Source organism: Dryobates pubescens, chromosome Z (assembly GCF_014839835.1).
Source record: "Dryobates pubescens isolate bDryPub1 chromosome Z, bDryPub1.pri, whole genome shotgun sequence".
NCBI classification, from domain to species: domain Eukaryota; kingdom Metazoa; phylum Chordata; class Aves; order Piciformes; family Picidae; genus Dryobates; species Dryobates pubescens.
The window spans coordinates 134,574,530-134,596,807 of NC_071657.1; the positions used below are offsets into that span (position 1 = coordinate 134,574,530).

Consider the following 22,278-nt stretch of genomic DNA (forward strand, 5'->3'; position numbering starts at 1 on the left):
CCTGCTGTTCTTCCAAGTTTATAGAAGGAGGGGAAGGAAATGCCTTGAACTCGTACATTTAAACTATTCCAATTTTAATTCCTCATTCAGCTATTTCTCCCAAGTTTCCCATGCAACCAAATTAGGAGTTTGATTTTAACAGTGACAGCACAGGAGCATGAATCAGCTTGCTTTATTTCCCCCCCCCCCCCCGAGCATTCATTAGATTAGTTAAACACTTAAACACTGGAAATTCTTTTACTCATTTAATAAACTGTTTCCCTGATTTGGTGGATGACACACATGACTCTGAAGCACATCTGGGTTTGCTCTCACGAGCATCCTTTTCGGGAGGCTCACGTAGGCAGTTCTCCTAAATTAGGACTTTTCAGTGGCAAGTTAGTCCTCAAGAACTTAAAACTGATTTGTGAGCACTCTGCTTAAAAATAGGAATTTTGCAATTGCTGTTTAAGGAAGCTGATAGTGTTTTTCTTCCTTCCTTAGACCTAATCACTAAGAAATTAAATTGGCCAATGTATTTAGACCTTAGGAAGAAGTACTTCACCACGAGGGTGGTGAGCCATTTGATGAGGTTGCCCAGGGAGGTGGTAGAATAGAGAAGAGAAGAGGAGAGAAGAGGAGAGAGGAGGAGAGAGGAGGAGAGAGGAGAAGAGAGGAAAAGAGAGGAGAGGAGAAGAGAGGAGAAGAGAGGAGAAGAGAGGAGAAGAGAGGAGAAGAGAGGAGAAGAGAGGAGAGGAGAGGAGAAGAGAGGAGAAGAGAGGAGAAGAGAGGAGAGGAGAAAAGGGGAGAAGAGAGGAGAAGAGAGGAGAAGAGAGGAGGAGAGAGGAGAAGAGAGGAGAAGAGAGGTGAAGAGAAGAGAAGAGTGGCGAAGAGAAGAGAAGAGAAGAGAAGAGAAGAGAAGAGAAGAGAAGAGAAGAGAAGAGAAGAGAAGAGAAGAGAAGAGAAGAGAAGAGAAGAGAAAAGAGAAGAGAAGAGAAGAGAAGAGAAGAGAAGAGAAGAGAAGAGAAGAGAAGAGAAGAGAAGAGAAGAGAAGAGAAGAGAAGAGAAGAGAAGAGAAGAGAAGAGAAGAGAAGAGAAGAGAAGAGAAGAGAAGAGAAGAGAAGAGAAGAGAAGAGAAGAGAAGAGAAGAATTAACCAGGTTGGAAAAGACCTTTGAGATCATTGAGTCTAGCCCCATCCCTGGAATACTTTAAGGCCAGGCTGGATGTGGCTCTGGGCAACCTGATCTAGTGGAACGTGTCCTTGCCCATGTCAGTGGGGTTGGAACTGGATGATCCTTGAGGTCCCTTCCAACCCTGACAATCCTGTGATTCTGCATTAAACTATTGTAGCAGTTCTAACAGGTGTGTCACACCAAAATTTGCAAGCATATATATGGTGGTGGTGTTACATTAAGACGTGGTTAAGACTTTCAGGAGGGTTTGTGAACAACATCCACTTTACTCCATGTATGTCAGTGCGCTTCATAAAACAGGAAAAGCCCACAACATTGGTTGGAACTGTGTTGAAATCTCAAGTGGTGTACAATACATCATGCTTAGAAACTAGATTTATTTGCAAATGTATTCAGTCCAATTAATCTCAGGTGGTGGGGGGGGGGGGTAAATAAAATCACAAGAAAGAAACAGCAATTGCCCAAAAAAATAAAGTGTGGGGGGAAAAAAAGCGGGGGGGGGGGGAGGAGTGGAAAGAAAAAGGGGAAAAAAGAAGACACAGTTATGTTACCATCTTGATGATTTTTTTTTCCATGGTGTATTTTCACACAAGGATGATTTTAGATTGAAATAAGAAACCCATGACGCACAGTTACCTATAAACTAAATATACATTGGTGGTGGGTTTTTTTTTCTCCCCCCTCTGCTGCATCAGTAATATGAACTTCTCTTGAGGATGTATGGCCTTCTAGCTTTGTTCACGTGTAGCTGCCGTTTCAAGATGTAGGGATTTTTCCTCTTCATGATTTCCTTTTCTTGGCTTGAGTTGTCTAGATCAAAAGCATCTTGCTGAAGCAACTGTGGGATGCAAGCAAAGACACAGCTTTAGCTTTTTTTTTGGGGGGGGGGTCTTTTTGGTAATGGGAACTGTGGTAGGTTGAGAGAGGGCCTAGCTCTCCCTCCCCCACGGAGTAAGAAACCACAGCTAAACTCAGTGGGAGAAGCAAAGCTATATTTACAAGCATATATAGAAAGCAGGTTATCCATTTCCAGGTGAGTCCCCATCACGCAGCCTGAGGTATCCTTCCCCTTTTTATCTTCTCTAACACCTTTAATCTGTATATATACCTGTATATATTGTGTTATATATACATGTATTTACAATATATATACAGAAATAGACAGCAAAGAAAATTCCCTCCTCGAGAGGAGGGAATACACAACAAAATTCCCTCCTCGAGAGGAGGGTTTCCCTCCCTGCAACCCCCTCTCTCCCCAACCCTACCTCCCTTTTTTCCCAGAAAGGGGTTAGAGAGAGAAAGAAAGGCAAGTTATTAAGGAAAAGAGTTGTTATTAAGCTTCAAAAGCCCATGCAGGATTAGTTTTGCTTAGCTCAAGGTCAGCTCCGCTTAGTCTGCTGAGAAGCAGGCAGGCAGAGAAGCAGAACAGGCTGAAACCCAAACTGAGAAAAAATTCCAACTGCCCTAAAACTTAAAGTTGCATTCTGCCCATCTACCAATGAAATTCGTTTAGAATATCATGTTTTCCTTTTGATACAAAAACATTCAGCCAGAGTGTTCCCACCACTGTCTCTCTCTTAAAGGCACAGCCTCAAATGGTCACAGGGAACTATCCATTTTTATAGAGTCACAGAACTTTTGATCTTTGAGGTCATTTCCAACCTTATTGATTCTATGATTCTGTGACTATGATTCTGATTCTATGACTCTATGAACTGTCAGGGTTGGAAGGGACCTCAAGGATTATCTAGTTCACTGGCACATTACATATCATTACATCTCGCCAGGGGAGATTCAGGCTGGATGTTAGAAAAAAGTTCTATACAGAAAGAGTGATTGCCCATTGGAATGGGCTGCCTGGGGAGGTGGTGGAGTCGCCATCACTGGAGGTTTTTAGGAGAAGACTTGACGGGGTACTTGGTGCTGTGGGTTAGTTGCTTGGGCGGTGTTGGATTGGTTGGACGCGATGATCTTGAAGGTCTCTTCCAACCTGGTTTATTATTATTATTATTATTATTATTATTATTATATTGTGAGGGCCTCCCCTGGCTTGAACTTGACTCAGTATTTGCTGCTGCTCCAAATACAGCTTTGTTTTCACTGGCCATGCACAGCCAGGACCAAGGCATGTACTCCAAGGATCTCACTGAAAGAATGTGTGCAACACAAACAAATAGATCTAAGTCTGCCTATCCTTTTTGCTGCAATCATCCATGGAGGGCTAGAAAAACCCCAGCTGAAATTGCACAGCAGAGAGGTCCTCAGAAGGTGGCAAGAGCTAGAGGTGAGGTTTCAAAATAAGGACCCTTGAGACAGCAACATCTCATAGAATCATAGAATTGTCAGGGTTGGAAGGGACCTCAAATCTTCAACAAAGACAGAGATAGTGGTGAGCTGGTGAATATTCTGGATACAAGGGCAGAAAGAGAAGACAAGGATGAAAGAAAGTAAAAGATAGAGAGAGAGACACTCTAAGGATGATTCTCTTTACCTTGTTTTACAGCAACTGAGTGACCAACACAGCGTCTTAGACCTTACTCTTGCAACCAGACACTATTTGATCTGTGGTAAAGTGTCAAGGGCTGGCATTGGACTGCCCTCTAAATGTGTGACAGATCATAGAATCATAGAATTGTTGGGGTTGGGAGGGACCTCAAGGGTCATCCAGTTTCAAGCCACCCCCAGCCCTGGGCAGGGACACCTCATACTAAATCAGGCTGCTCAGAGCCATATCCAGCCTGGCCTTGAAAATCTCCAGGGATGAGGCTTCATCCAATCTGAATCTACCCATTTCTATTTTTTCTCCTATTCCCCCTGATTCTATCACTATATATAAAGTATTATGCAGGTTTTTTTGTAGTTTTATGCAACTTTATTTTAGCATCCACCACAAAATTAAGATCAGGCTTCAGATGAGCTGAGTCCTACAGAATTCATGTTTAAACTCCACTGAAATGAGTGAGATCATTTGGGGGGGAGGGGGGGGGTTTACAAGAGAGAAAAGCTGGTGTCTTCTCCTTGGACTAAAACTCAAACTGACTGAAAACTTCCTAATTGTTGTCACTCTGTGCTCACTGACTAAGGCTAAACACCTCCTGAAACACCCACTCCTTGCTGGCTTCAGCTTCTGAGCCACGTTATTATCTGCAACTTCCTACAGCTGAAACATCAAAAAAGGTGTAAGAAACCAGTAAGAGATTAAATAAAGCACAAGAAAGGCAAAGTTTTGTCCATCAAAGTGCCTTCTGTGGTGGTGTTTTCAGTTTGACTTGGCATTTTTCATGCATTCTGTTCAGATTGGTTCTAGCTTGACCTAGTAGGATTTCATCCATTCTCTCACCACATTCTCCCATGGCCAAGTACAGTCCTATTGTCTGGCTGAAAGGCATCCAACTGGCAATATTGTTATACTCACCTCAGTGTTTCCCTAAACAATCAAACTCTGTTACTCACTTAATTATTTAATAAAGGACTACTCATCTACATTCTGTTGAAATGAGTGGAAAGATTCTCATGGTTTCAACAGACGTTGGAGTCAATCCTGGATGAATAAGATCACAAGAACTTCTTTTATTACATAAATTATTTCAAGCCCTCTTCAATCCCTTTCCCTCTGGCTCTATCCCTTCTTCTTTTACCGTGCCTTAGAAACCTCTGCACTGCATAAGCAGATTCCTAAGCCAAGAGAGGAATTTTGGATTTATTTTTTTACTTCCCATGCAGTACTGTACAGATAAAGGACTGGCTTGATGGCTGCACCCAAAAGCTGGCTGTCCATGGGTCCATGTCCCAGTGGAGGCCAGGGACAAGCAGAGTCCCTCAGGGATCAGTCCTGGGACCAGTCTCGTTCAACGTCTTTGAGGGTGCCATGGACAGTGGCATTGAATGCAGCCTCAGCAACTCTGCTGATGACACCAAGCTGTGTGGTGCAGCAGACAGGCTGGAGGGAAGGGATGCCATCCAGAGGGACCTTGACAGGCTGGAGAGGTGGGCACAAGCCAACCTCATGAGGTTCAACAAGACCAAGGGCAGGATCCTGCATCTGGGTCGAGGCAATCCCAGGCACAAATCCAGGCTGGGCAGGGACTGGCTGGAAAGCAGCCCTGAGGAGAGAGACTTGGGGGTGCTGGTGGAGGAGAAGCTCAACAGGAGCTCTCAGTGTGCACTTGCAGCCCAGAAAGCCAATCAGATCCTGGGCTGCATCAAGAGAAGTGTGGCCAGCAGGTCAAGGGAGATGATTCTCCCCCTCTGCTCAGCTCTGGTGAGACCCCACCTGGAGTACTGTGTCCAGTTCTGGAGCCCCCAGTACAAGAGGGATCTGGAGGTGCTGGAGTGTGTCCAGAGAAGGACCACGAGGATGAGCAGAGGGCTGGAGCACCTGTGAGGACAGACTGAAGGAGTTGGGGCTGTTCAGTCTGGAGAAGAGAAGGCTCTGAGGTGACCTAATTGTGGCCTTCCAGTATCTGAAGGGGGCTACAAGAAGGCTGGGGAGGGACTTCTCAGGATCTCATGTAGTGATAGGACTAGGGGGAATGGAATGAAGCTGGAGGTGGGGAGATTCAGGCTGGACATGAGGAGGAAGTTCTTCCCCATGAGAGTGGTGAAGCCCTGGAATGGGTTGTCCAGGGAGGTGGTTGGGGTGCCGTCCCTGGAGGTGTTTAAGCCCAGGCTGGATGAGGCTCTGGCCAGGCTGATCTAGTGTGGGGTGTCCCTGCCCATGGCAGGGGGGTTGGAACTAGATGATCCTTGTGGTTCTTTCCATCCCTGACTGATACTATGATACTATGATACTGTTAAGAGATGATTTCCAACAACAAGAGGTGATGCAAATGCAAGGTAGGGAACTGGGATTAAGTCACATGAGCCATTGCATGTAGTCAGTTCTATGGTAGTTCCAGTTCAGCAATAAAATCATGGAATCATAGCATGGCTTAGGTTGGAAGGGACTTTAGAGATTGCCCTGCCATGGGCAGGGATGCCTCTCAACAAGGCTTAGCTGCTCAAGGCCTCACCAACCTGTCCTTAAACACTGCCACGGAGGACGCATCCACAACCTCCCTGGGCAACCTATTCCAGAGTCTCAGCACCCTCATACTGAAGAACTTCTTCCTAAGACCCAGTCTAAACCTGTTCTCCCTCAGCTTAAAACCATACCCTCTTGTGCTGTCTCTAGACACCCCCATGAAAAGTCCCTCTCCAGCCTTCCTGTAGGATCCTTTAAGGCAGCTGTAAGGTCCCCCCAGAGCCTTCTCTTCTCTAGGCTGAATACCCCCAGCTCACCCCTATCCCCACAACAAATGTGCTCCAGCCCATGGATCATCCTCGTGGCTCTCCTCTGGACTCTCTCCAACATCTCTGTGTCCTTCTTATGATGGGGACACCAGAACTGGGTGCAGTATTTGAGGTGGGGTCTCACAAGAGCAGAGTAAAGAGTAGTGATGAAAAGAGTCCTAAGAAACTCCAGTTCTCACAGATGTCACAGTCTTATGTATGGACCACCTCAGCTAATATGAAGGATTGAGAATCAGCCTTCAAACACAAAGCTGTGATTCAGCAAACAAAATAGGTTCAAGCTTTACACAGACTGTCCATGAACCTATGATAGATGAAAACCAACTGGTTTACTGGAAAGTGATGAATGTGACTGAGAGCTCTCTGTTTTTTGCTACCCAAAGCAACCTTTAGGGTAATATTTAACAACACAAGTGGATTGTGCCTCTCTGTGATCATCACACCAAGATAAATATCACAAATGGACTATAAGCAATCACTATGTAAGAACAGAAGTCCTCACACAGTCACAGTGTCAGCTCCAGGGCCCTCTTTAGGTGTAGGGAAGCGAAAAGCAAGGGCTCCCTTGTTCCTGGTTTCCTAGCAATGATCAAAAGCTTGGAGTGCCTGGTAAAACTACATGTACACACAGGCATGTGTCCATGCATTCTGAATCCACTTTGCCTCAGGGCCTTAAAAGGGTTTTCAGAAACTCTGACTACATTTAGTTATGCCTCAATAAACCTGCAGTAACATCACGTCTGTCAAGCAGCTTAATTTTGTGTCCTGGCACAGAGCTCACGTTCATCTGTTTGAATAGCTACAAAGAGTGGAGAAAGTGTGTAGTTAAGAATAGTTCTCATTTCTCCACGGGTCATTAACAATAACAGGCACCCATCTTGGCAGAAACTACACAGTTCACCACTCTTCTTCAATAAGATGCAGATTAAAGGTGTTAGAGAAGATAAAAAGGGGAAGGATACCTCAGGCTGCGTGATGGGGACTCACCTGGAAATGGATCTTAAAACAGAACTACAAACAGGACCTGAGAGTTTAAATACATTTGTGGAAGTTTGGTTTACCTCCCAGTGCTGAAAGGCTCTGCTGTGGCAAACTTTTTGGAGCTGGTATACTGTCAGCATTGCTTCCACGCTGAAGCCATCCAGAGCAGCAGGAAGCTGTCTTCCTGGCACAAGATCTTCTTCATCTGCCTCTGCTGCTTCTCCGCCTTGGTTGTTTATGTTGTTGATGAGATTGCAGACATTTAGCAGGGTCATTTTCCAATAAGGAAGTTTTGCTCTGTTAATCTGAAAATACAAATGAAACACCCCTGTATCACAGAATCACAAAGCCTGGGCAACACCTTTAAGATCATTGAGTCCAACTGTAACCCACCTACCCTGACCACTGAACTATATCCTGAAGCACCACATCTACACACTGCTTGAACACCTCCAGGGATGGTCACTCCACCACCTCCCTGGGCAGCCTGTTCCAACTCCTCCCTACACTCTCAGTAAAGAAGTTTTTCCTAATGTCCAATCTAAACCTTCCCTGGCACAATTTAAACCCATTCCCTCTCATCCTGTCCCTTGTTACTTGGCAGAAGGGACCAACACCAGCATCACTCCAACTTCCTTTCAGGTATCTGTAGAGATCTCCCCTAAAACTTGTCATAGTATCATAGTATCAGTCAGAGTTGGAAGGGACCACAAGGACCATCTAGTTCCGACCCCCCTGCCATGGGCAGGGACACCCCACACTAGATCAGGCTGGCCACAGCCTCATCCAGCCTGGGCTTAAACACCTCCAGGGACAGGGCCTCAACCACCTCCCTGGACAACCCATTCCAGGGCTTCACCACTCAGACCAAAACAACCCCAGCTCCCTCAGCTGATTTAATGTGTTGCAATTTTCTTTTGTGGTTTGCTTGCTTGTATTTGAGGGGGGTTTGTGGGGGTTTATCTGGGGGGGTTGTTTGGTTGGTTTGGTTTCATTGTTCTTGCTTTTGTTGTTGGTTTTTTTTTAGTTGTGTGTGACATACAAAGGTTTTAGTAGGAATGAGTTTGCATGTTTGAAGTTCTCTCTCCATCTGCTCAACTTTTAGACAGTAATTACAGAGTGCCAAAATGAGGCCAACTCATATATATATTAAACACACCAAGTCTGCTTCCCTACAGCCTTGCCCCCTAGGTAGAGAGACACAATGGAAAACAGAACTGCTACCAAACCAGAATGGTAACATTTCCTAGGCATTTTGCACGGGTGCAAACAAAAACAAGGATGGAAATGAACATAATATAAATTCATAGGTGTGTAAATCAGGACAATGAGTCAAACCCACTGGAGAAATTCCCAGTATTGGAATCCCAGGTGGATGCCTGTGGTTAAGTAGACGCTCCTCTCCAGCTCAGAATGAATACCAGGCATTTGCACATCCCCTGAGAAAAGGAATGGAGTCTTTGCTTCAGGGTAAGCTGTCTGGTGAGGCTGAGTCTGAAGTTCTAGAATCTGGAAGCCCCAGGAGTTTTGGACAGTGGAGGATCACGAGCCTGGCAGATGTGAATCAGAGGTCTACAGGCTTAGATGGTGATGGAGGAAAGATTAAACAGAGATGTGAAAACAGTGTATTCCTGACTTGGTAACTGGGCTGAAAAACAAACCAACTGTATATGTATGTGTATATGGAGCTGTTTAGTCTTGAGAAGAGAAGACTGAGAGGGGATCTGATCAATGTCTGTAAATATCTGAGGGGTGGAAGGGCCAAGCTCTTTTTGGTGCTGCACAATAATAAGACAAGAAACAACAGGTTCAAGCTTGAACAGAGAAGATTTCACCTCACCCTGAGGAGAAACTTCTTTCCAGTGAGGGTGACAGAGCATTGGAACAAGCTGCCCAGAGAGGTTGTGGAGTCTCCTTCTCTGGAGACTTTCAGAACCCACCTGGATGCATTCCTGTGCAGACTACCCTAAGTGATCCTGCTTTGGCAGGGGGATTGGGTTAGGGTTAGGGTAAGGGCTAGGGTTAGGGTTAAGGTCACTTCCAATCTCTAATGTACTGTGATACTGTGATATTTAGGTGGTCCATAGTGGAACTATTCAGAGATGTTACAGAAAGAGAGAAATTTCACCACTATTTGCCTCAAATTTTGCTTTTCTGCTGGTACTGTTCTTCCCCAGCAGTTGTGGCAGTAGTCTTCTACAGTGGGAACTGGGGTTGTTCAAGAGGGGATTGGATGTGGCACTTGGTGCCATGGTCTAGTCATGAGGTCTGTGGTGACAGGTTGGACTTGATGGTCTTTGAGGTCTCTTCCAGCCTTGGTGATTCTGTGAGTCTGGAGAAGAGGAGGGTGAAGGGAGACCTTCTGGATTTTTGCAACTCCATGAATGGAGGTTGGAGTGAGGTAGTTATTGGTCTCCTAAGCAACAAAAGCACACAACCTCAAGCTGCACCGGGGGAGGGGTATCAGAAACCACACACATACAGAGTGATCAGGCATTGGAACAGGCTGCCCAGGGAGTCTGCATCCCTGCAGGGCTTAAAAAAATTTTGTGGACATGACACTCTGGGACATGGTTTAGTGGCCATGGTGGTGTTGGGTTTATGGTTGGAGCCAATGTTCATCGAGGTCTTTTCCAGCCAAGCTCAGTCCATAATTCTAAGTGGGGGAAAAAAGTAAATTCATACCTTATGTACTGCTTTTCTTGTCTTTGCCACTTTCTTGCTTGTCCAACTATTAATAATTTCTTTCAAATTGTGTTCTTTTTAGTGATGAGCACAAAAAGTAGTCACAGATTCACAGAATGCTGAGGGTTGGAAGGGACCTCGAAAGGTCATCCAGTGCAACCCCCGCTGCCCCAGCAGATCACACAGGAACACATCCAGGCAGGGTTTGAATAGCTCCAGAGAAGGAGACTCCACAACCCCACTGGGCAGCCTGTTCCAGTGCTCTGTCACACAGTGAAAACTTTTTCCCTAACTTCACCATAGAACTTCCTATGCCTCAGCTTTCACCCATTGCCCCTTGTGCTGTCATTGGGCATCTCCCAGCAGAGCCTGGCTCCAGCCTCTTGGCACTCACCCTTTACATATTTATCAACATGAATGAGGTCACCTCTCAGTCTCCTCCTCTCCAAGCTACAGAGCCCTCAGCTCCCTCAGTCTCTCCTTGTAAGGAAGATGTTCCACTCCATCATTTTTATGGCTCTGCAGTGGACTTTTTCAAGCAGTTCACTGAGGTCCTTCTTGAACTGAGAGGCCGAGAACTGGACACAATATTCCAGATGCAGCCTCACCAGGGCAGAGCAAAGGGGGAGGAGAACCTCTCTCAACCAGATGCATGTCTTTCAAAATTATATGAATTTAACAGGAGCTGGGAGGTCATTCTGCCCCTGTACACTGCACTGGTTAGGACACACCTTGAGTCCTGTGTCCAGTTCTGGGCCCCTCAGTTTAGGAAAAATGTTGAGATCCTGGAAGGTGTCCAGAGAAGGGCAACAAAGCTACGGAGGGGTTTGGAGCACAGCCCTGTGAGGAGAGGCTGAGGGAGCTGGGGTTGCTTAGCCTGGAGAAGAGGAGGCTCAGGGGAGACCTTATTGCTATCTACAACTACCTGAAGGGAGGTTGTAGCCAGGTGGGGGTTGGTCTCTTCTCCCAGACAACCAGCACCAAAACAAGAGGACACAGTCTCAAGCTGCACCAGGGGAGGTTTAGGCTGGATGTTAGGAAGAAGTTCTTCCTAGAATGAGAGATTGGCTAATTTAATTAGCAGAGGTTCAGCTAGCAAAAGAGCAAGTGTCCACTGCAATTACAAAATCTTCTTTGGTCTGTTTCAAAAATATTTTTGAAATATAAAAAGATGGGAGATTTCCTTGGGAAATGCAGCTGAGGGAGCTGGGGTTGCTTAGCTTGGAGAAGAGGAGGCTTAGGAGAGACCTTCTTGTTGCCTACAACTACCTGAAGGGATGTTGCAGCCAGGTGGGGGTTGGTCTCTTCTGCCAGGCAACCAGCATTAGAACAAGAGGACACAGTCTTAAGCTGCACCAGGGGAGGTTTAGGCTGGATGTTAGGAAGAAGTTCTTCCTAGAATGAGAGATTGGCCATTGGAATGTGCTGCTCAGGGAGGTGGTGGAGTCACCATCACGGGATGCCCACTGGATGGGGCACTTAGTGCCATGGTTTAGTTGATTAGATGGTGTTGGGTGATAGGTTGAACTTGATGGTCTCAAAGGTCTTTTCTAACCTGGTTAACTCCTATTCTATTCTATTCTATCTATTCCATTCCATTCCATTCCATTCCATTCCATTCTATTTCACTGTATGCTCTGCTCTGCTATTCTGTGTTGTGCTGTTCTATTCTATGAGGAGGCTTTACCAGGGCACTTCTCTCTCTCCTGGGCATATGAAATGTCAGGTAGCTGAATTGCAATACAGGATAAAATCTAGGGGCAGTGAGAATTCCGAGGTCTAAACAAAACAAAACCAAACATATTTGAGTGGACAGGAATGGAGGAGGAAAGGACAGAAAAAAACTGATATCCCTTCTTGCATAATTCATAGCACCTTTTTGATCTAAAATTACTACTTTATGATAGCCTGATGTATGTCTATGTTCAAAGAAACTTTCCTCTGTATGTTGGTAAAATGCTTAATTAGTAGACATCATCAGATGTTCATAGCTGTCACCTAGGGGGTTAGGAGAGAAGGAATTTGCAGTGCTATCAGCAAGCAGAGTTAGTTTGTAAAGGAGTCTAAATCCCATTAACAGCACACATATATCACCTCAGTGCCTGCTTCTGACTTACACTGCTGCTGGCTCACATAAAGGGACTTAGAACTAAGAACTTAGCCAGGAGTGAAATATTTAATTGACCACAGAGCTCTCCAAATCATGTCAAGGCAGTCATGTTATTTTTCTACTCTACACTACAGCAAACATTAAGCTCAGACAGCTTTGATTTATAGGTTATGGGAAAACTCTGAGGCAGTTATCCTATAGGAATATGTGAAAACACAGCTTAAGAGGACAGCAACCCAAATATTTCCAGTGTGTGATATATTTTCCACACAGGTCTAAGCATAAGTCATGCTTTGGAAAGCACACAAAAGCAATTGTAAGGTTCTGCACCTGGGCCAGAACAATCCTCACTATCAACACAGACTGGGGGATGAGGTGATAGAGAGCAGCCTGTGGAGAAGGACTTGGGGGTGCTGATGGATGAGAAGCTGGATGTGAGCAGGCAGAGCGAGCTTGAAGCCCAGAAGGCAAATCACATCCTGGGCTGCATCAAAAGATGCATGACCAGCAGATCCAGAGAGGTGATTCTGCCACTTTACTCTGCTCTGATAAAACCTCACCTGGAGTATTGTGTACAGGTCTGGAGCCCTCAAGGACATGGAGCTGGTGGAGAGGGTCCAGAGGAGGGCCATGAAAATGATCTGGGGGTTGGAGCACCTCTGCTACAAGGAAAGGCTGAGGGAGCTGGGGCTGTTCAGCCTGGAGAAGAGGAGGCTCTGGGGAGACCTAATAGCAGCCTTCCAGTACCTGAAGGGAGCCTACAGGAAGGCTGGAGAGAGACTGTTTGCAAAGGTCTGCAGTGACAGGACAAGGGACAATGGCTTCAAACAAAGACAAGGGCAGATTTAGACTGGATATCAGGAAGAAGTTCTTCACTATGAGGGGGGTGGAACATTGGAACAGGTTGCCCAAGGAGGTGGTTGAGGTCCCAACCCTGGAGATATTCAAGGTGAGGCTCAACGAGGCCCTGGGCAACCTGATCTAGTTGGGGATGTTCCTGCTGCCTGTGGGGAGGTCAGACTGGATGACCTTCACAGTATCACAGTATCACAGTATAGCTAAGGCTGGAAGAGATCCCAAGGATCATCAAGTCCAACCTGTCTCCACAGACCTCACGACTAGACCATGGCACCAAGTGCCATGTCCAGTCCCCTCTTGAACACCTCCAGGGATGGTGACTCCACCACCTCCCTGGGCAGCACATCCCAATGATGAACAACTCGCTCAGTGAAGAACTTTCTCCTCACTTTGAGTCTAAACCTCCCCTGGTGCAGCTTGAGACTGTGTCCCCTTGTTCTGGTGCTGGTTGCCTGGGAGAAGAGACCAACCCCTTCCCGACTACAACCACCTTTCAGATAGTTGTAGAGAGCAATGAGGTCACCCCTGAGCCTCCTCCAGGCTAAGCAACCCCAGCTCCCTCAGCCTCTCCTCACAGGGCTGTGCTTAAGGCCTCTCACCAGCCTTATTGCCCTTCTCTGGACATGTTCAAGTGTCTCGATGTCCTTCTTAAACTGAGGGGCCCAGAGACCTCTGGATGTCCCTTCTGGCCTGGACCATTCTATGACTCTATGATCAGGGAACCCAGGCCTGCCAAGTGGGACTAATATAACTTGCAAAATCTCTGAAGAAGCAAAAGAAACTGCAGTATGAATTGGAATGAAACAGTTCTGAAGGCTGCAGTGAGTATGATGCCTGCATTTCCACTGTGGAGCATGCTGCTGAAATGAGACTCAGAGGAATGATTTCCCATACCTCATGTATCTTGAAAGAGAATGGAAAATCATCTGAGCAACTGAAATGAGCTTGAGAATATTCCCTTCTATGACAACAGGCTCGTCCTAAGGAAGAACCTTGCAGGCAGGTTTTGTCCTTAATTCTCAACTAGTCATTGGCTTATGAACTTCTTTCTGTTTTGTTTTGTTGTTTTTATTGTCCTGGGGGGGTGTGTGTGTGGAATTTTTAATTTCTCTTTTTCATTTCCATTGAATTTAAGGACTTGCACTTGCACAGCATTAGAACAGGGAATGAAAACATTCAGCCTTAAGCCAGTGGCACTTGTTTCAGGGTTCGCTCTTGTGGTGGTTTTTGGTTGATGCCCAGGAAGATTTTCCACAGATTGAGTAGAAAAGTGGTAGAGTGTAAATGAATTACCATTGGATGGGAAAGAAAAATAATCATGAGGAGAGAAGAGAAGAGAAGAGAAGAGAAGAGAAGAGAAGAGAAGAGAAGAGAAGAGAAGAGAAGAGAAGAGAAGAGAAGAGAAGAGAAGAGAAGAGAAGAGAAGAGAAGAGAAGAGAAGAGAAGAGAAGAGAAGAGAAGAGAAGAGAAGAGAAGAGAAGAGAAGAGAAGAGATGAGACCAGGTTGGAAAAGACCTTCAAGATCATCACGTCCAACCCAGCATTCAACACCATCTAATCAACTAAACCATGCAACCAAGCACCCTATCAAGTCTCCTCCTAAACACCTCCAATGATGGTGACTCTACCACCTCCCTGAGCAGCACATTCCAATGTGCAGTCACACTCTGTGAAGAATTTCTTCCTAACATCCAGTCTGAACCCCCTCTTGTGCAGCTTGAGACTGTGTCCTCTTGTTCTGGTGCTGGTTGCCTGGGAGAAGAGACCAACCCCCACCTGGCTACAATCTCCCTTCAGGTAGTGGTAAACAGCAATAAGGTCTCCCCTGAGCCTCCTCTGATCCCATTGGTCTGATAACCAACATAGTTAGTTGTATAAAGTAACTGTTTCCCTTTTTTGCTCCTTTGCTGTCGCTGATCCTACCTGGGTGCCTTTGCTTGGCTGCTGCTGACCTTGGCTGCATTCTTGTTGTGGCTAAGTACTAACAAGCCACTCTCTGCTTTTCTCCTCTTTCTTTTTCCCTTATCTGGGGGAGGAGGAGGCTGTTGGTGACACCCCCACTGGTTTCCTCCATGGAGGTTCCTGTGCTGTTTATAAATGGTAAATCCATGTAAATATTTTGTACATATTCATTGCATTTTGTATTTCTGGATTGTAGTTGTGCTTGTTAATACAGCTTCATTTGCTTTCCAACTGAGCTGGTCTGGCAAATTTCATTTTGGGGGTATATCCTCCAAATTAGGTTGGGGAGGGGGTGGTAATTTTTAACCCACCACAGTTCTTTAATGTGTAAATATTAGGCATTTTAAGATCCAAAACAGCATTGAGAAAGTGTTTGTCTATCAGCCTGCCCAACACACATGTACACACAGTCTCAGGCTGTGCCAGGGGAAGTTTAGGCTCAAGGTGAGGAGAAAATTCTTCCCAGAGAGAGAGATTGGCCATTTGAATGTGCTGCCCAGGGAGGTGGTGGAGTCCCAGTCCCTGGAGGTGTTCAAAAAAGGCTTGGATGTGGCTCTTGAAGCCATGGTTTAGCTGTCCTGAGGTGTTAGGTATTAGGTAATAGGTTGGACTTGACAGTCTCTGAGGTCTTTTCCAACCTGGCTGATGCTATGATTCTATGAAAAGTTGCTGCTTCACCTTGTCAACATGAGATTGGAACTCAATTGTTGTCTGTTTGTACCAGGGAACATGAACATTTCTCACAGTCTGTTAAATGGTCGAGGAAACTGTCATTTGCCAGCTGAATATTTTCACAGTCATGTCCCACACTATGATTAAATTCTTAAACCAAAGAAAAGTCACCATATGTATCACCAGGTTTTTTGCTTTATGACTGCCTTCAGTTTAGGTGCACAGAGGAAAAGTTCTGCATAAAAACAGCACTTAGGGATCTGACTTGAGGTTAATTAGCTTTCAGCAGGCATAATCCTATAGGAAACACATTTCTTCACGAGAATTTACATCCCTGCTCACAACACAGTTTTGATAGCTTAATGAAAGTAGCAGTGCTGCACATGAGGAACACTTTTAGGGTCTCACATCAACACCTTCAAATTTCCTTTGAACTGGAGTAAAACTTGCACCAAACTAATGCCTTGCACTGAGCCTCTTGCTCTAGACCACAGGTTATTGCTTTGTGCCAAAGACTTCTGGGTTTGTAATGAGAATTCATTTGCTCCCTTCCCGTCAGCTAGAAGAGGAAAAAGTAATTACCTTTGATGTGTACATATTGGTCAATAAATCTGCTTCTAATGCTTTCATTTCCTCTTCTGAATCTGGGAATAAACCAGAAACATATGTTTATTATTTCATCATAAATCTTGGTCGTTTTCAATTCTGTATAGAGAATTTAGATGCATCAATGAGTTTTGAGAAGTCAGACAATCAATCCCTCCCTCCCCCCAAAAAAACCAACAACAAACCCAACAACAAAACCAACAACTTAGATAACAAACACAGTGAAGTGATAGAATAGAATAGGAATAGGAATAGGAATAGCAATAGGAATAGCAATAGCAATAGCAATAGCAATAGCAATAGCAATAGGAAGAGAAAAGAAGAGAAGGGAAGAGAAGAGAAGGGAAGAGAAGAGAAGAGAAGGGAAGGGAAGGGAAGGGAAGGGAAGGGAAGGGAAGGGAAGGGAAGGGAAGGGAAGGGAAGGGAAGGGAAGGGAAGGGAAGGGAAGGGAAGGGAAGGGAAGGGAAGGGAAGGGAAGGGAAGGGAAGGGAAGGGAAGGGAAGGGAAGGGAAGGGAAGGGAAGGGAAGGGAAGGGAAGGGAAGGGAAGGGAAGGGAAGGGAAGGGAAGGGAAGGGAAGGGAAGGGAAGGGAAGAGAAGGGAAGAGAAGAGAAGAGAAGAGAAGAGAAGAGAAGAGAAGAGAAGAGAAGAGAATGTAATAAAATAGGAATAAAATAGGAATAGACTAGAATAGGAATGGAATAGGAATAGGAATAGGAATAGGAATAGGAATAGGATAGGATAGAATAGAATAGAATAGAATAGAACAGAACAGAACAGAACAGAACAGAATTAACCAGGTTGGAAGTGACCTTTGAGACCATCAAGTCCAACCTATCACTCAACACTGTCTAATCAACTAGGTAGACTGTGTGGAGCCTTCAGGTAACAGCCACATAATGTTAAAGTGGATACTCAGCACCTTTTTAGCATGATCATGTTTACTGAGGTGAATTACAGGATGCATTAATTTCAGTTCAATGGCAGATTGCCCCAGTAATCGGCAGCCCCTTCAGTAAACAACGCTGCTGCCCTATTCTTCATTAACAATCTGGATTCTTTTCATTAATCAATGTTTGTCACCTCTCTTTACATTTGGAAGAAGAATTTGGCTATTTATTTTCAAAGAGTATTTATTTAAGGAGCATCTAAGCATTTAGGTGAGTGGCAATTATGATCACTCAGCAAGACTCAGTCCCGATTATTCTTGCTTAAATTGAGAACATTTTTACCGATCTGTGGGAACTGAGCTTGACAAGTTTAGGGTACAAGCTCTTGCTAACATATACACCAAAAGAAATTGTTCTGACTGAAAGTCTTAGGTTTTTCTTTACTAAAGTAATTGCCCTTTAATAGCTCAGGAGGTCTGGGATCTGGTGAACAGGGCAAAACTTACAGCAGAGGGAGAAAACCGCCGTGAACTTTACGGCTTTGTGCTGTACAGAATAATCACAAAGACCTGATGGCCTTGAAAATGTAGCAGCAAGCACAGCTCAAAGACAAGATGTATATACAAAACCCAGTTAATTCTTCAGGTAAAAAACAAGTTCCACATGGCTTTCAGCTTTCCTGGAAAACCAGGCTTTTTCCCAGCTCATGTATCTTTTGAAAGCAATCAGCGTCCTTTCCGGCATAGGTTTTTGCAGTGTGCTTAGGCAGTGATTAACAAACAAATGCAAGATCATCAATGTGCCTTATGGACACAAACCGTCCCTCTGGAAATCCCACTAACTACTGGGCTATGCCCAAACATCCTTCATCTCTTCTTGTGTTCATCAGAGCAGCCCTCCTCTGTGCCTGATGTGATCTCAAGACAGCACAGCGGTTTGGATCTGAAACCTCAGCACTCAGCTACCTGAACGCCTACCACGACCTACAAGAAGCAGCTCATTTACACTTCTATTTTGTGTTTGAATTTCATTTGTCTTTCAGGGCTACAAAACCTTAGTATCTTATAATAATGAAAATAACTAAATAAGAGGTCAGTTGTATGAAGTAACTGTTTCCCTTTTTGGCTCCTTTGCTCTCGCTGATACTAGCTGGGTACCTTTGCTTGGCTGCTGCTGACCTTGGCTGTGTTCTTCTTGTGGCTAAGTACTAACAAGCTGCTCTCTGCTTTTCTCCTCTTTCTTTTTTCCCTTATCTGGGGGAGGAGGAAGCTGTTGGTAACCCCCCTGGTTTCCTCCATGGGGGGTCCTGTGCTGTTTATAAATGGTAAATCCATGTAAATATTGTACAAGAAGCAGCTCATTTACACTTCTATTTTGTGTTTGAATTTCAGGGCTGCAAACCCTGAGTATCTTATAATAATGAAAATAAATAAATAAATGAGAGGTCAGATAATAGGACTAAATTTTTTAATCTCTTCAGACATTTCCAGCAGCTGTGCTTCTGTTAAAAGGAGCTTCAAGAGGAACTTCTATCATCTCCTAAGTGATTACACTTTGTACTGTCGTGCTGATTCTGGTTTCTATTATTTAGGTCATCAAAATTTCTCTGTGTTATGTCAATCTTCTTCTGTAGTCATGTCCTGGTTCACCTTTTTATGTCCAGCACATGACATTCATTCATTCTTACTTTCTGCATTGAAGCTGCTACTGAAAACATTAAGTAAGACAGGGTTGTAGATCAATATTACAGCAAGTCACCAGCAACCCATCTCCAACCTAATGCTTTTCAGCCCTTTCATCATCACTGGTTATGAGGTTCACCTAATCTCTTAACCTCTTTACCATTATCACCACGAGATCACCTCAGGTGAATTTCTGCTCATGACAGCAGCAGTTCCTGTGTGAGTGGCAGCATTATGATTTGTAGTGTCCTGCATGATAGGAGCTGAGGACAATGAAAGGATTCATGTCCAGTTAGCACCTGAGGTTTATATTCTGTAGAGGATGGTAGGTAGCTTCCACACCATGAAGGTTAGATGATAGCTGCAGATGTGGAAGAGAGCTACATACTAAGAAAGAGTTTTGTTGAGGATTCTGGAGGAAGAGAATAGGATAGGATAGGATAGGATAGGATAGGATAGGATAGGATAGGATAGGATAGGATAGAATAAACCAGGATGGAAGAGACCTCCAAGATCATCGAGTTCAACCTATCATCCAGCACTACCTAATCAACTCAACCATGGCACCAAGCACCCCATCCAGTCTCTTCCTAAACAGTGACTACACCACCTCCAAGATTCCTTGAGTGAAGAATAATGCAAGATTTTGAGGAGCAGGAGGGAGCATGCCCAGGTAATTCAGGAGTGAAGGAGTAAAAGGATGTCAAAAAAGCAGCACACTCAGAGATCAATGCATAAAGTCTGATCACACATTACTGTCAGAGGGAAATTCACAGAGCTTACTGACCACTTGCTGACAAGAAATCGAGCTTCTCTTCACATATTTGCATTCTACAAGAATAGGTACACTCCACAGGCACACATTTTCCCCAGAGGGCAACCATTTTCAAAAGAAGATGGAAATGATGACCTTTTTTTTAATGGCAGAGCCCTGTATTAGTCAATTTGGCACCTCTACACAAGCTGCTTCATGGAATTTCTCATTTACAGACACTTCCAGATTTTAAAGCAAATAAACCATCAAATCAATTACACACCTAATTTATTTGTTGTTGTTGTTGTTGTTGTTTCTGGGGTTTTGCAGTGAGCCTACTTTAATCTCCACTGTATTTTTTTTACTTTGGTAGGCTTTCACTCGGGCTCTAAGAAGAGTTGAATTTGAAGGTGACTCACAGAAAATATTAGCCAAGTATTTGCTTAAAAGGCTTCAAATACATGGGAAGAGAAATCATAAACACTAAGCCTTGTCACCAGTTCTCTGTAATACACAGAATGATTATGTCTGAATTGTGATAAAAAGCAAGTATTAGGTGTGTCACTTCTTATTTTTTTTTCCCTCTGCAGGGAAATGAAATCTGAACTTTCATCTGAGGTGAGAATGAGGAATTCTGAATCCACCTGAATACTGAAGACTAAAAAAAAAAAATGAAGGCATTTGTAAATTTAGTCTTCAAATTCTGTGGATTTAAAATTGCAGGTTAGTTCAGATTGGATTTTTAAGCATAATCTGCTTGCTGTCTCTGTGTGTTTAATTGCCACCACGGGGCATAAAGTCAGAGCACCCACATGGCTATGTCCTTTTCCAAAGGAGCACTTCTTCAATATATGGTCCTCTTTTTTGCAGGTTTCTAAAGCAATTGATCTTGGAGTAGAAACACACTTCCCATTGTGTGATCTCCATCCGATTTAGCATTTTTTCCCCCTCATAATTTCAAAACAATTTTTTTCCCCCCAAGCATGCTGAAACTGTATTTCTGTCACTGACTGAAGTTCATACACATGCATGTTGATTTGCAGTGTGAGTGACAGAAATTCTACCTCCTGTGATAGTTTGGCATCATCACATGGTTTTCAATAAATCACTAATGAGGCAGTAAAACCAAGCAGATGGTCTACACTGATTGATATTTTCCAATTACTTGTCTACACTAAATGCCATGGTAAGGATGCTGTGAGGAAGAATGGTTTATATGAAGGGAAGAAGTTATGGGAGCGATAGAGAACCCGATGCTGGTCAGAGCCCACTGTCAGGGCCACCTCCTTGGTGCCCGTCAGCTATAGCCGCAGTGGCCCGAAGCGACTTCACCGCTCTTCTTTAAGTCCCTCTCAAGGCTCCGGGAGCGGCTCGGTGCCCACTGTTCCGAAAGCCCCCGGAGCGCGGTGCTAGGGAGGTGCGCCCGGGCGCCCCGGAGGTGGCGCGGGCACCGGCGGGAGCTTACCTGAGCAGAGGCTGCAGGAGGCCAAGGCCAGCAGCACCACGCACACCAGCTGGGGTCTCATCCTTGCCGTGCCTCCCTCTAGAAAGTGAAGTCCATAAATCCTGGAGAGAGACGGAGAGAGACAAACAGACAGAGAAACAGAGACAGCCCCGCCGCTCCGCGCCCTCCGCACACGCTTTCGGCAGCGGCTGCAGGCACCAGGCAGGGGACTCGGACCCTTCCCCAACTATATAAGCCTCGGGGTGATGTCACGGCGGTGCCGCCATCGCCTCCTGATGAAGCTCCCTCCCTCCTCCCCCGCCACCTCCGCCCCCCGGGCTTGCCCCCTCCTCGTCGCTCCGCGCCCGCCAGCGCTGACGCCACTTGGCCGCCTGACGCACGCGGAGCCCCGCGGGGCGCTCAGCGGGACCCGGCGCAGCGGGACCCGGCGCCGCGGGGCGCGGCCGGAGCGGGCGTTCCCGGCAGGGAGCTGTCCCCCGAGCTGGGAAAGCCCCGAAGTAATGCTTCCTATTTTATTTATTTATTTAAGGGAAAGCGCGACTGCTGGGACCCCCGGAGCGCGCTGCGCGCTGGGTCAGGGGCAGGCAAGGACCGCGCCTAATCCTGAGCACCGCGCGTAGTGCCGCGGTCCTCGTGTAGTAGCCATCGGATGCGCTGACTGTCGTCTGCTTTACGTTTCTTCGAACAAACGGGGAGAGAACCGCACACCCGTCGTGGGCAAGGGTGTGACACGGGACAGAAGCAGGGGTGTTAAAGTGGGGATGGGTAGGAGGAGTGCGGCATCGGGCACGGGCAGCAGGAAGAAAGAGAAGTCTGTGCGAGAGAGACGCGGAGAAAGATAACGGGAAAGGCACTCGATAAGAGATTTTTTTTCATAGATGCTGGACACGGCGAGACATCCTATTGCTTCTGGAGTGCTTGCCATAAGCCGCCAGCTATGGTTTTCGATACAGCAAGCGCCCCTACAAGGCATGTAACACATACTCCCCTCGCTTGCTTTTTGCAATAGGTATCTGCCCTCAACGACCAGCAAAGAACACGCTCCGTGAAAAGCATCCAGACCCCAAGCCCCAGCAACGTACCGAGGCGGCAGAGCGGGCGCCCGAGGCGGCAGAGCGGTAGCCCACTGCCCCGGGGGTGGGCGCCGGA

General features: G+C 45.6%; 1 protein-coding gene across 1 annotated transcript; it reads right to left on the reverse strand.

The window, feature by feature from the left end:
- Window positions 1-1,694: 1,694 nt before the first annotated feature.
- Window positions 1,695-21,340, reverse strand: NTS (neurotensin). The gene is made up of 4 exons (XM_009901457.2): window positions 21,130-21,340; window positions 16,317-16,378; window positions 7,528-7,752; window positions 1,695-2,012 (listed from the first exon to the last, which is right to left on the reverse strand). The coding sequence occupies exons 1-4, from the start codon at window positions 21,188-21,190 to the stop codon at window positions 1,866-1,868; spliced, it is 495 nt and encodes a 164-aa protein (XP_009899759.2). The 5' UTR covers window positions 21,191-21,340; the 3' UTR covers window positions 1,695-1,865.
- Window positions 21,341-22,278: the final 938 nt, after the last annotated feature.